A 12,487-nucleotide genomic window follows, 5' to 3' on the forward strand; every position below is an offset into this window, starting at 1 on the left:
TATGTATCAGTTGCTGGTAATGATTAAAAGCAGTAATAATTCATGCTACTTAACACAGATAAATGTGTTAACATCAGGGAGGTTATTTATCAAGGTCCAAATTTTTGTATTTCTAACATAAAAATCCGATCAACTCCGATTGCCTGAATGGACCTTATTTATTAAGAAAAAAGCCAAAAAAAATTGGGTCGGGCAAACTTTGGAGCTTTCTATGAAAACTCCGAATTGTTCGGAGTTTTGCGCAAAAACTAGGATTTTTCCGTAGTTTTCTGAGTAGTTTTACATCAGCACAGGCACTGGGACCTTCCCCATTGACCTCTACAGGACCTTGAGAGCTTTTAGATGCCGGGGTTTCGGATTCTGACTTTTAAGACCATCAGGCTTTAATAAATTCTGAAAACAATTCGTAGTTTTTTTTTAAATCCAACAACCACAAATTATTAAAATTTTGGATATTCGGAGCATAATAAATAACCCCCCAGGATCAACATCTAGGGGCACATTTACCTAGGATCGAATATCGAGGGTTAATTAACCCTCGATATTCGACCGTCAAAGTAAAATCCTTCAACTTCAAATATCAAAGTCGAAGGATTTAGCGCTATTCCTACAATTGAACGATTCGAAGGATTTTAATCCATCAATCGAAGGATATTCCTTCGATTAGAAAATTGTTAGGAACAACAGTTCAAAATGTTCGATTCGAAGTCAAAGGTCGAAGAAGCCCATGTGATGGTCGAAGTAGCCAAAAAAAAAACATTCGAAATTCAAACTATTTTTCCTCTATTCCTTCACTCGAACTAGGTAAATGGGCCCCTTAGAAATATCTAGAAACTCAGGTCCAACTCATGTCAGTGAACTTCTCTTATATCTATAGTATTAGTGGCTTATACACATATATATTCAAATATCAGTAAGATAGGACATCTTTACTCAGTCTTTATGCCAATAGGAATAGGCAATAGGTCTTGCTGGTGATGGCATTTGTTTTATTGGCCAGTATATAGCAGAACTTTTTTTTTAAGCTGGTTTTGCGTTGGTACTGGTACTGGTAAATGTCTTCCTATTCAATAATATTTTAGCAACAAGTAGGAATATCTCTTCATTACATACAAGTTTGAAAAAAATACATATAAGACCTACTGTAAAAGCAGCTTATTGGCCCCATTATTTTTTTTTTATTTTTTAATTAAGCTAATTTCAGTAGTAAAGAGAAACTGTGATATAAAACAATGTGTAATGTACAGTGTGTGACTTTGCAAATAAATTGGCATTAAGCAAAAAATTGTATAAAAACCATAGCATTGTTAAGGAAATTGCTGTTCACAAACTATAGCAAGGACAAAAGAATTGGGGAAAATCCCCCTTCTATAGTGAATAAAGCGGGGAATCGATACTGTGTTAAATTGCAACAGATCTCTGATACTGCAGCAGATGAGATTAAAAAAAGTACAACAGAAGACAAAAAAAATCCAGAAATCCAGATGTGACATCAGACCCCTGAGTGGACTTCATTATATCCTGTACATGAAGCTTCGGGGCCATGCCAATACTGATATTTCTTTCTTAAACATCCCTTTTGTAGCAAATTGAGTCAAAACAAAAAAAATCCATACGTAAGATCAACGTTGCACATTTGGATTGAACTTCCAGATACACACAGCACAGAATACAATTATATTTTCATTGTTCAACCTTACCGTAAGTTCCATAAAATGTGATCTTATTGTACTTATTGCAAATTAAACCACAGTTAGAATTCAAATATGACTAGTAGTATGTAGCTTGATTAACAACTGTCATGTTGCTTTTACTCTCTTTAAGCACGGTTGCCTTGGTTGTATACACAACAATTCTGTTGCAACAAAGTTTGTTATTTTTATGGTCCATTAGTAAAACATGAGCTTAAATAAGTGTGTTTGTGTTTTCAGACCTTTGATAATAAATATATTTCATTTTTTTCCCCAGCACAAAGTCCAGCTTTGAGACTGCAAATTCTGCCACCGCTTCCTTTAGCCAGTAGCAGTTTGGTTGCCAATAACTCGAAGGATTTCTTTGTGACTGCTTGGTTCTTGTGTGTTAATACTTGTATCCCCAACTTGTCCATCCTCATACCTATGGCAACCATGAGAAATTGGAAGCAGTTTAATAATTGGACAAAATAAAACATTCATAAGGAGTATGCAGTACGAAATACTCACACAAAAAAGAATCTTGTACAGACATGATCGGTGCTGGGTACAACCCAGATTTCACCATGTTTGTGCAGTTCTGGTGAAGTGATGACTGCAAATCAAGCAAAAACAATATAGTAGTGTTTGTTAGTTTACCATAACTGGTCATTAATATTCTGCCTTATTTATATATTGCAAAGAGTTACAGTATTAAACCAGCAAAGTTGAGATAAGGAGTCATCAACATAAGAACTATTCAACATGCAAAATAAAAATTTAGGGGGTTATTTACTAAAACGCTGCCAACCATTTAGGGCGTTATATACTGGGATGCCCATTTATCAAAGTCCAAATTTTTCTCAATATTTTCAGAAAACAACTCCGACCAAATCCCTACCGTTTTTTTTTTTCCTAATTTATCAATACACTTTTAAATTTTTCGGGATTTTTCCCAGAATCGCTCAATTTTTCTATTTTTTTCCTGAAAATCCAGAAAAAGACAGATTTTTGGGCTATACCCACAAAGACCCCGATTACTTCAATTTGGGATACTTGCATTTCCTATTGACTTATACAGGACCTCGACAAGTCTGAGATGGCGGATTTTTGGATTCCGGCTTTTTGCAGCATTGTGGTATAATAAAACTCAAAAATTTTTAGTCATTTTCCTCTAAAAATTTGAGTTTTCTAGTGAAAAAAACTTTAATTTTTTAAGATTTTACCATTCAAACTTTAAAAAATAACCCCCCTATATGTTGATAAATCTACCCCATATATTTTGGCCTTTTATAGGTATGACCCTCCACTACAGATTATATATAAAAATTTGTAGTGGTTTGTACATTCGTAAACATACTGTTTTGTAGAAATTGCTAAGGTTTTGTAAAATTTACAGGTGGGAAATGTTCAAGAAAAATTGTATAATGGAATGGTCAGTATTACATTTCAGTGGTCTGAAAACATTATCTTGTCAGTATGGCTGATTTAAAAAATGCAGGTTAAAATGCTGGTCTTGGAAGATAATTATAAGCAGAGGTTATTACTACCAGATTATTTATTTGATTGGAAAATGCATAAAATTGTCTTGATTATTCTTTAAGGAAGTGAAAGTCAATATTTAATACAATTATGGCTACTACTGTAGTGAACTGTATTACTATGCAAGTAGGGATGAGCAATTTTTTTGCGTGATACACATTTGAGGTGGAATTCATGATTTTGGTGGTAGCAAAAAGTTAGAATGCTAGAATTCCGAAAAACACTTTTAAAGAAACCCATAAAAATCAGGCTGGAACACCTAACCTATTCATAAAAGGTAATACATGCACACACCCTAGTCTGTTAACTTTCTGCCAGTTGCTGTAAACAAGAACCATAGGTTTTATTGATGTTTTATAGAGAGAGAATATATTTCTTTGTAATCGACTTTCAAAATGTACATGTATATAAATTTTATTAAAATAAGTTGGAATTATGCAACTACTATAAAAGAATATCTTACCTTCACATAAGGCTATACATTTCAAGTTACGGCTTTGTAAAAATTGAGATTGTTGTCCTTTTTTCTGCGACTAAATCACAAAAGAGACAAATGTACAATTTTATTGAAAAGGTCCAGTTATAAGTAATAGAAAACAATTTAAAAAATAAATTATTAAATTTGACTGCTAGGACAAGAATTTCCATGTTAAAACCAACTGATACAGCTTTTATACTGATGAAAAACTTTTATGAATGCCACTTAAATCCTTATAAAATGTAATAAATTCACCTTTAATTTCCTCATTTTTCTAAGGGGCAGATTTATCAAGGGTCAAAATTGAAAAATCGAATGTTTAAATTTGAATTTCAAGATAATTTTGAGGGTTATTTATCAAAGTCCAAATTAATTTCAATATTTTTTGCTACAAACTCCGATTAAATCCGCTCAGGTTTTTTACGCTTATTTATTATTACATTTTCCCGAAAATTATGGGTAAAATTCAGATTTTCACAATTTGTTCGTAATTTTGACCTGGAAATTCCGAAAACTTCTGGGTATTGCACGAAACCCAGCACACATCAAAAAAAATCTCCCATTGACTTATATGCAACCTCGACAGGTTTGAGATACAGGATTTTAAAATTCAGACTTTTCCATCCTCAGGGTTTATTAAATTCTGAAAAATTCGTGATTTTTTAAAAGTCTGATTTTATAACAAAAAATTCACAAATTTTTCATGATTTTTGCATTCGGAGTTTAGTAAATAACCCTCTAATTGTACTTCGACTAGGGAATAGTCTAAATTTGATTCAAATTTGAAAAAGAGATTGAAAATTCGAATATCGAAATTTTTCATGTAATGTTTCTTTAAAAATTTGACTTTGACTATTTGACATCTAAATCCTGATGAATTGCTGTTTAAGCCTATGGGGGACCTCCTAGAACCTATTTGGAGTCCTGGTGGACTTTGAAAAATCAAAGTTTTTTTTTGAAAATAATTCAAATCGAATTCGATCTAATACGATCCATATGCGATTCGAATACAGCCTATTCACTCGAAGTTAAAAAATTCAATCTTTTTAATAAATTTCAGTTGGTCTTTTTTTATTCGAATTTCAAGTTGAAGTTGATGATGTTTAAAAAAACTCCTATCACCTCAAAATTTGACCCTTGATAAATCTGCCCCTAAGTCTTTCGGCAAAGTAACATGAATTCTTTTTTTTAATAGTATGTGAAATATTACATACAACCATGTTTGCCATTTTTGACATATGGAAATACCCTTAAGATATTATACTTTTAAAAAATGCATACCTTGTTACTGAAACACAATTTTAATGCTGCATCTCAGTGGGATCAGTGAGTGTGGCATGAACAAGGCCTAAAATAGTGGATGAACTCAGTGCTTTAGTCCTGTATTAGTATAAGGTGACAATATTCATGAGAACATGAGTCACATTTCCCATTTAAATCCCCCCTTTATCAGATAGATTCTTAAAAATTGCACTTCAATGTGACAGACAGCATTATTTAACTTGGACAAAAAAAATATTACAATGTTATGGTAGAATCCATTTGAAATAGGTCAATTTTCATACATTGTATTAGGATGCAACAAAGCAGAATAATAAAGTTATGGAACTGCCAAATCTGACCTTTACCATAATATAGATAAACATGAAGTCTGATATGAAGAATGTTAAAATCAAAGTCATATTAAAACTACCTGTACTGTACTACTGCTTTTGCTGCTGGATGGGGGATCATCCTTAGCTGACACTTTCTGTTGCTTCTTATTCATCCCTGTTCAAAAAAGCACAATTAGTCAGATACATTTAGTCAGATTGCAAGCCATCAGACAAGGGCAATGATTAGTGATGGGCGAATTTATTCACCAAGCGTGAATTTGCGGTGAATCTATGTGTTTAGCCGCCGGCGAATAAATTTGCGATATTGCTGCAAAAATATTCTGACGCAGGCAACAATTCTGCCGCTGGCGACAATTCTGATGCGAGCGACAATTAGAGGCACCTATAGGCTTTATGGGTGTCAGAATTGTCGCAGTTTCACAAATTTTTCACCATTTCGCGTGAAATTAGTGAATTTTTCGGCGTATCAAAACGGGAGTAATTCGCCCATCACTGGCAATGATAAAAGTTTTACATTTACAGACAGTGGCGTAACTATAGGTTGGCTTCCTCTATATCAGTGATCCCCAACCAGTAGCTCGTGAGCAACATGTTGCTCCTCAACTTCTTGGATGTTGCTCTCAGTGGCCTCAAAGCAGGTGCTTATTTTTCCATTCCTGGCTTGGAGGCAAGATTGGTTGCATAAAAACAGTCCACACAGGGGCTACCAATAGCAAATCACATCCCTTATTTGGCACCACCCAGGAACATTTTTCATGCTTGTGTTGCTCCTCAACTCTTTTTACATCTGAATGTTGCTTATGGGTGAAAAAGGTTGGGAACCCTTACTCTAAAGTATTAAAATCCCCGATCCCCACTGCTCTTCTCTGCACTGCACTTTAAATTGACGTGCTCTTGCACCTTGGTGAGGATACTGCGGGGGAGGGGGCATGACCAGCAGAAAAGGAGAGATAATGCGCTCCTCCATGGTCTTGTTTCGGTGCTGTTCACAAAATTTTAATTTGTATGTAAATATGAAGCCATTCTATAAGTAAAAGAAGAAGAGAAAAGGAACCTTGTTTTGTAACTGTATCAAACACTACACTTCTGTAGTTCACCCACTTCTCTCCACATATAGTTTCGGTTTGTTGTATAATTTAACAGGGGAATCCTTAATTGTTGCAATAATCCAAACCAAAACTATGTTGGTAATCTTTAAATGAACTGATAACACCAGATAAGAATGTTACAAAGTTGCTTGTTGTTAAAATCTAGTGAATCTGACTCTTTTCTGCAAAATATGACGAGTCATATGCAGTATTCACCTTCAAACACCTTTAACCAGTAATTCTAATAAAGAAAAACCTTTACAATTGGTATCGTTTGTTATTTTATTCCAGTTTAACCCACACAGTCGATAACCAATAGATTAGGAGTTCATTACTCCCTATTCAATCACTAGTGATTGAAGGTGCCATTTATCTTATGAGGATTCAAGTTCATTCAGAAAATTCAGTAGATTCACTCTCAGTATTTTTAACCAATTTAACCAATAAAAGGTTTACTATTATAATTCATTAATATAAAGTGACCTGTGCAATTAATTCAAAGTTGATTAATTCTTATGTGCTCTGATTAATAAAGTGCCATGTGCAATCGATTAATTCACCATTCCATTTAGTGATTTGTGCATAAATTAATTAAGATCTGAGAGCTAATCCTTATGGTCACAATTAAAAAAAAAAAAAAAAAACCCCTGGTTATCGATCTCTGATTAAAATTTGAGAAAAGTGAAATTGTATAGAGGGTGGAGTTGCTCCCAAGATTGTAACTATAGTTTTTTTCTAAGTCCCTAGGAGCACCACAAAGATGTAGAACGACAGGACCTGTAGGGCTGCGGTCTCAAAAGTACCTTTTCTAACTGTTTGAGAGAGGCTATCTTAACCTGTAAAACCGCAAACCCCACAGTCCTTAGAAAGGAAAATAGATAAGTAAAAAGAGTCTGAGAATATTAAAAGGATTTTAAATTCAATCCCGCCCCACCATCCGATGGTTCAAAGCTAAAAACAAGGAGACCGTCAGTTGCCCTGACGCACGTTTCGCAATTCACTTTTTCAAAAGGCAAAAGAATTGGCCGCAGTCAGGATGTGGTTTAAATTTTTGTACTTTGCTCTTTGTCTTGGGAAAGGGCTTGCCCAGTATAAAAGTTGTTATGTCTTTTGTTACAGGTTGGCCTAATATTGCGCCAAGGAGCTTCGTCCCCTCCTCCCAAAATGATTGTATTACGGGGCATGTCCAGAAAATGTGGAGCCTATTTCCCCACACCCTCTCCAACAAGTATCCGGATGATCCGGGAAAAATCTGTTCAGTTGTTGAGGAGTATGATACCAGAACATCAGTATCTTGTATATGTTCTCCTTCTGTTTAACACGTCACCAAACTTTTAGCAATCTGCCATATAGCACTCCATTCAGCCTCTGTTAATGGTTGTGGCAATATCTTATTCCACTTCTGCATGTAGGAGTGTTGTATTCGGGTCTACTGTAGTATTTTGTAAATCCTGGATATCAGGCTTTTTTGTGGCAAGCCATCCCTAGCAACTTTTTCGAATTCCGTCGGAACCGTGATTTATGCATTAGTGCTGTTTGGGGCAACAAAATATCTAATCTGGAGATATTCAAATAAATGTAAGCGCATTTGAGGAGCACTCCTAGCAATATCTGCAAAGGGCAAAATCCTTGGAGTATTTGGGTCTAATAGATCATTAATGGTATGTAATTTAGTTTCAGACCATCTGGAGCAAAAGTCAAGCAATTGACTGGATGGGAAAAAGGCATTATTGAGATATATCGTGTCCAATGGTTTATCGGATAAGAGTTTCAACTTCCATTTGAGTCTTTCCCATACTTGTAAAGATAACTTAGTAGAGGAAACAAGTCCTTTACAGGTAAGGTGGTTCTTGCCGGATTTCATATGAGTTTAAGTGTCCATTTCCGTACCATGAATTTTCACTTTGTCCCCATGTAGTACAGGGTTCCCAGTGTGACCATGCTAGTATTTGTCTCAATTGAGATGCCTCATAATATTTAGCAAAATATGGGACCCCCAGGCCCCCTTTGTCAGTCCGGGAAGTCATTATTTATCTAGATATCCTATGCCTAAGATTGTTCCAAATGTATTGGTGGCTCATGGTCTGGATTTCCTTAAGTGTTCTATAGGGGCTGCCATTGGTAGGGTCTCAAATAGATACAAAAATTTGGGTAAGATACTCATTTTCATGGAAGCAATTTTGCCAAACCAGGATAGAGAGTGTCCAGCCCACTTTGTCAATAATTTCTTCACCTTCTGAATCAGTGGGATGTAGTTATATTTGTATAGGTCTGTATAACAGGGATTCATCTGTGTCCCTAGATACATTATGGATGAGGTCTTCCAGTTATAATTAAAATCTGCCTTCAGGTATTCCAGACTAGCTGGCAGGATATTTAAGGACAGAGCTTCAGATTTACTCACATTAAGTTTGTGGCCTGAGAGTGCCCCATATTTCAGTAATATTGTATGCAAGACTATTTCTAATATAGCTCGCCAGTGGTTGAATGCTTATGGCATATAGCAGTGGCGACAGTGGGCAGCCCTGTCTGGTTCCATTTCTGATTGATATTGGTTTATTCGTTTGACCTGGTAGTTTCAGATAGGCTGGAGAGCTATACAAACTTCTAAGGGAAGTTAGAAAGGGGCCTGATAGATTAAGGTGTTGTAACAAAAGAAAAAAAGATAAGGCCAACTCAAGCGGTCAAATGCCTTTTCAGCGTCCAAACTTAAAACAAGCATTTGGTTGTCCCTCTTATTAGCCAATTCAATGAGGTCTACTGTCCTTCTAATATTATCTCCAGCTTGTCGACCCTGTGTAAAACCCACTTGGTTATTATGTATGATTCTAGGAAGGATTGGGGCCAGCCTATTTGCCAGTATTTTAGAAAAAAGCTTCAAGTCAGAGTTGAGCAAAGCAATGGGTCTGTAATTGGAGCAGAATCAAGAGTCCTTGCCCTCTTTGGGGATAAGAGTAAGATATGATGTCAAAGCGGTAGCAGGTATTGCTCTTAATATTCGTTAAATAAGGGAGTTAAATGTGGTACCAGGATGCGATAAACAATTTATTTAATAACTATAGGGTAGCCCATCTGGACCCAGTGCCTTCCCATTAGGTAAATGTTTCAGAGTTGTAAGGACCACTTCTGCTGATATTTCTCAGTTAAGGTGTTCTAGATCCTCAGCACTAAACTGGGGAATGTCCGTATTAAGCAAAAAGTCTGATAAGGCCATCTGAAAGTGGGGCTGGTCCTGAGATGGTTGATTAACATCTAAGTTATATAACTTAGAATAGAAATTCTGATATTGTTCTCCTGATTTGGGTTGTATGTTAATTGACCAGAATCTGTATGTATAGAAGTAATTCGGGTTTGCACTGTCTGATCTTTCAACTTTTTAGCTAATAACGTGTGCTGCTTATCCCCTTTTTCATAATATGTTTGTCTAGTCCAGATAAGCGCTTTTTCTACCGCTTGTTTATTGTTTAATGCCTGCTAATTCTTTCCGCTGGGTGGTTAATTGGTTCAGAAAGGTCTCTGTCTCATGGTCATTATACTGTTTTTCCACTTCCTTTAATTTTTGTTGTGATGTTAGTTGTGCTTGTGAGTATTGTTTTTTCTCATGTGAGGATAATGTAATGATATGACCTCTAATAGTTGCTTTATGAGCTTTCCATAGAGTTGTTACGGATGGGACCAATCCTTTATTGAGATGGAAGTGTGTGTCTATTAAGCGAAATGACTCTGAGTCATGAAATAGCGTCTCATTCAGCCACCAGTGAGGCTCTTTTGAGGGTAGCTTGGCTATGTGTAGAGTTAAACTGATCGGGGCATGGTCTGACCATGTGATTGGTGCAATATCTGTATTAAATTGCAAATGGAAGCATGGATGCAAAATAAATAAGTAATCAATCCGGGTATGTACTTTATGTGCAGATGAATAATAAGTATATTTGCGTTGGGTAGGATGATCCTCCAAGAGTCAAAAAAAGAGTTTTGGTGTATAAATTTCCTAAATTCTACAGAGTGGGCTTGGGTTGTATGGTCAAAGGATGGATGGGACCTGTCCATATGTTGTGAATAAACTAGATTAAAGTCTCCCCCTAATATTGTATATATCTGTGGGTCATATAGTCTAGCTTCCACTATTTTCTTTACGAATCGTATCTTGTTATTGTTAGTCATATATACCTTAATCAACTGTACAGGCAGGTCTGCATATTTAGCTTTCAGTATTATATAATAGCCTTCTGGGTCAGGAAGAGTCGTCTCAATTGTCAACGGGCAATCCTTATGTATCAATATGGCTACACCTGCTTTTTTTAGTTACACCAGATGCATAATATGCTGTGCGGTAAAATTTAGAATATTTGGGGACCCGTTTTTTTGAAAATGAGTCTACTTTCAGGTTCCTTATCTCTTTGATCACTAGGTACTTTTTTCCTATGCTATTTAAGCCTTTAGCATTTTTATATATTATCTTAACCATTATTAATATATTTCTCCATGGAGCAGTTATATGTCCTATGCCGTAGACCCTTAGACTCTATCAGGCTGAAGTCCCTTATCGCGAAAACATATTTTCATACAATTACCATGTAACATAGCTGGCACGCTTAAAATCAGTGTAGACATAACATAAACAATATATTTGTACATAGTGTTATTGGAAACAAAAAGCAATGGTAACCATAGCTGAGAGAACAAAAACAGCAAATAAAAATATATAAAAAAAATCCAAATAAGACCTGTGCGTATGAGTTGCTTGTTTCCCTTGTTCTTGAAAGGGAAAAGAGAAATAGTGAGTCTCAATGGGGTATTAGGGCTCACAACTTTCTGTACAGGCCACAAAAAATCTACTCCCTCTCAATTTGACCAGCAAGAGAGGAAAAGGGGCACAAAAGGCTCCTTAAGTGGGGGAGTAGTGGTTTCACACTTAGAAAAAACTGTCCGCCAATCCAGAGCTATCACCAGGACGTGTTCAAAGTCTTATGAATTGGTTGACAGGGGGTTTTCCAGCAATTTGCATTATTTTGGTGAAGGTGTTAAGACAAGCCTTGGTGAACGAGATGATCTTGAAGATTTTGACCACTGTGGACTCAGAGGTGGTTTAGCCTGCTTTGTTCTCCCTGCTGATTCAGGGTCTTCAGGCCGGAGGCCCAAATAATTTAGGAACCTCTTCCCATTAGGCGAGTTATGTAGAGTGTGGGTACTTCCCTTATGCATAACCACCAACTTAAATGGGAAACCCCATCTATGGGGAATCTTTTGGTTCCTCAGGGCTTGAGTTACAGGGCGTAATTCCCGTCTTTTGGCTAATGTCATTGGTGATAGGTCTGCATAGACCTGGATCTTAATATTGCGAAATTCTGCTGCATTAAGTGAGCGGGTTTTGTTTAGTAATGCTTCCTTACTTTCAATAGTAATGGAATTTAATCACATCCCTTGGAGGCCTGGTATCTGGTAGGGATGTAGCGAACTGCCGATTTGGTGTTCGCGAACGCCGTTCGCGAACACCGGCAAAAAATGCGAACGTTCGCGAACAGTTCGCGAACTTCGAACACCGCTAAAATCGTTCGATTCGAACGATCGAAGGATTTTAATCGTTCGATCGAAGGATTTTCATTCGAATCGAACGATCGAAGCCATTCGATCGAATGCTTTTCATTGGATCGAATGCTTACAATCATTCGAACGAATGGAAATCGTTCGATTTTTAGCGGTCGAAGGAATTCGAATGGTCGAACGATCGAACGCGAACTCAAACTGCGAACGTTCCCAAACGTTCGCGAACATTCGGCGGACGCGAACGGTCGAAGTTCGCGCGAACTAGTTCGCGGGCGAACAGTTCGCTACATCCCTAGTATCTGGTGGTCTAGTTGCTAAAGACCTGTGTGCTTGTTCCAGTCTCCATGATTCCAATGGGAGGTCTGGGCATAAGAATTTGAAAAAGTCCTGTAGGAAGTGGTACAAGTCTGCTGAGTTTATGCTTTCAGGGATTCCCCTAAACCTCAGGTTTTGTCTCTGAGATCGATTTTCTAAATCCTCACAGTGGTTTTACAACTGTAAAATCTAATCTCTCAGTGTGTTGTTATCCTCTTCCATATTTGCCAC

At 36.6% G+C, this 12,487-nt stretch overlaps 1 protein-coding gene across 1 annotated transcript in view; it reads right to left on the minus strand.

The window, feature by feature from the left end:
- Nucleotides 1-1,781: 1,781 nt before the first annotated feature.
- parp8.L (poly(ADP-ribose) polymerase family member 8 L homeolog) overlaps nucleotides 1,782-12,487 on the minus strand; it is a 193,380-nt gene continuing 182,674 nt past the window's right edge. The window contains exons 23-26 of the mRNA XM_041569417.1: nucleotides 5,384-5,460; nucleotides 3,676-3,745; nucleotides 2,202-2,286; nucleotides 1,782-2,115 (exon numbers count right to left, since the gene is read on the minus strand). Of these exons, the coding sequence (XP_041425351.1) occupies nucleotides 2,013-2,115; nucleotides 2,202-2,286; nucleotides 3,676-3,745; nucleotides 5,384-5,460 (335 nt within the window). The 3' untranslated portion in view covers nucleotides 1,782-2,012. The remainder of the gene's footprint in view (nucleotides 2,116-2,201; nucleotides 2,287-3,675; nucleotides 3,746-5,383; nucleotides 5,461-12,487) is intronic.

Source organism: Xenopus laevis, chromosome 1L (assembly GCF_017654675.1).
Source record: "Xenopus laevis strain J_2021 chromosome 1L, Xenopus_laevis_v10.1, whole genome shotgun sequence".
NCBI lineage: Eukaryota > Metazoa > Chordata > Amphibia > Anura > Pipidae > Xenopus > Xenopus laevis.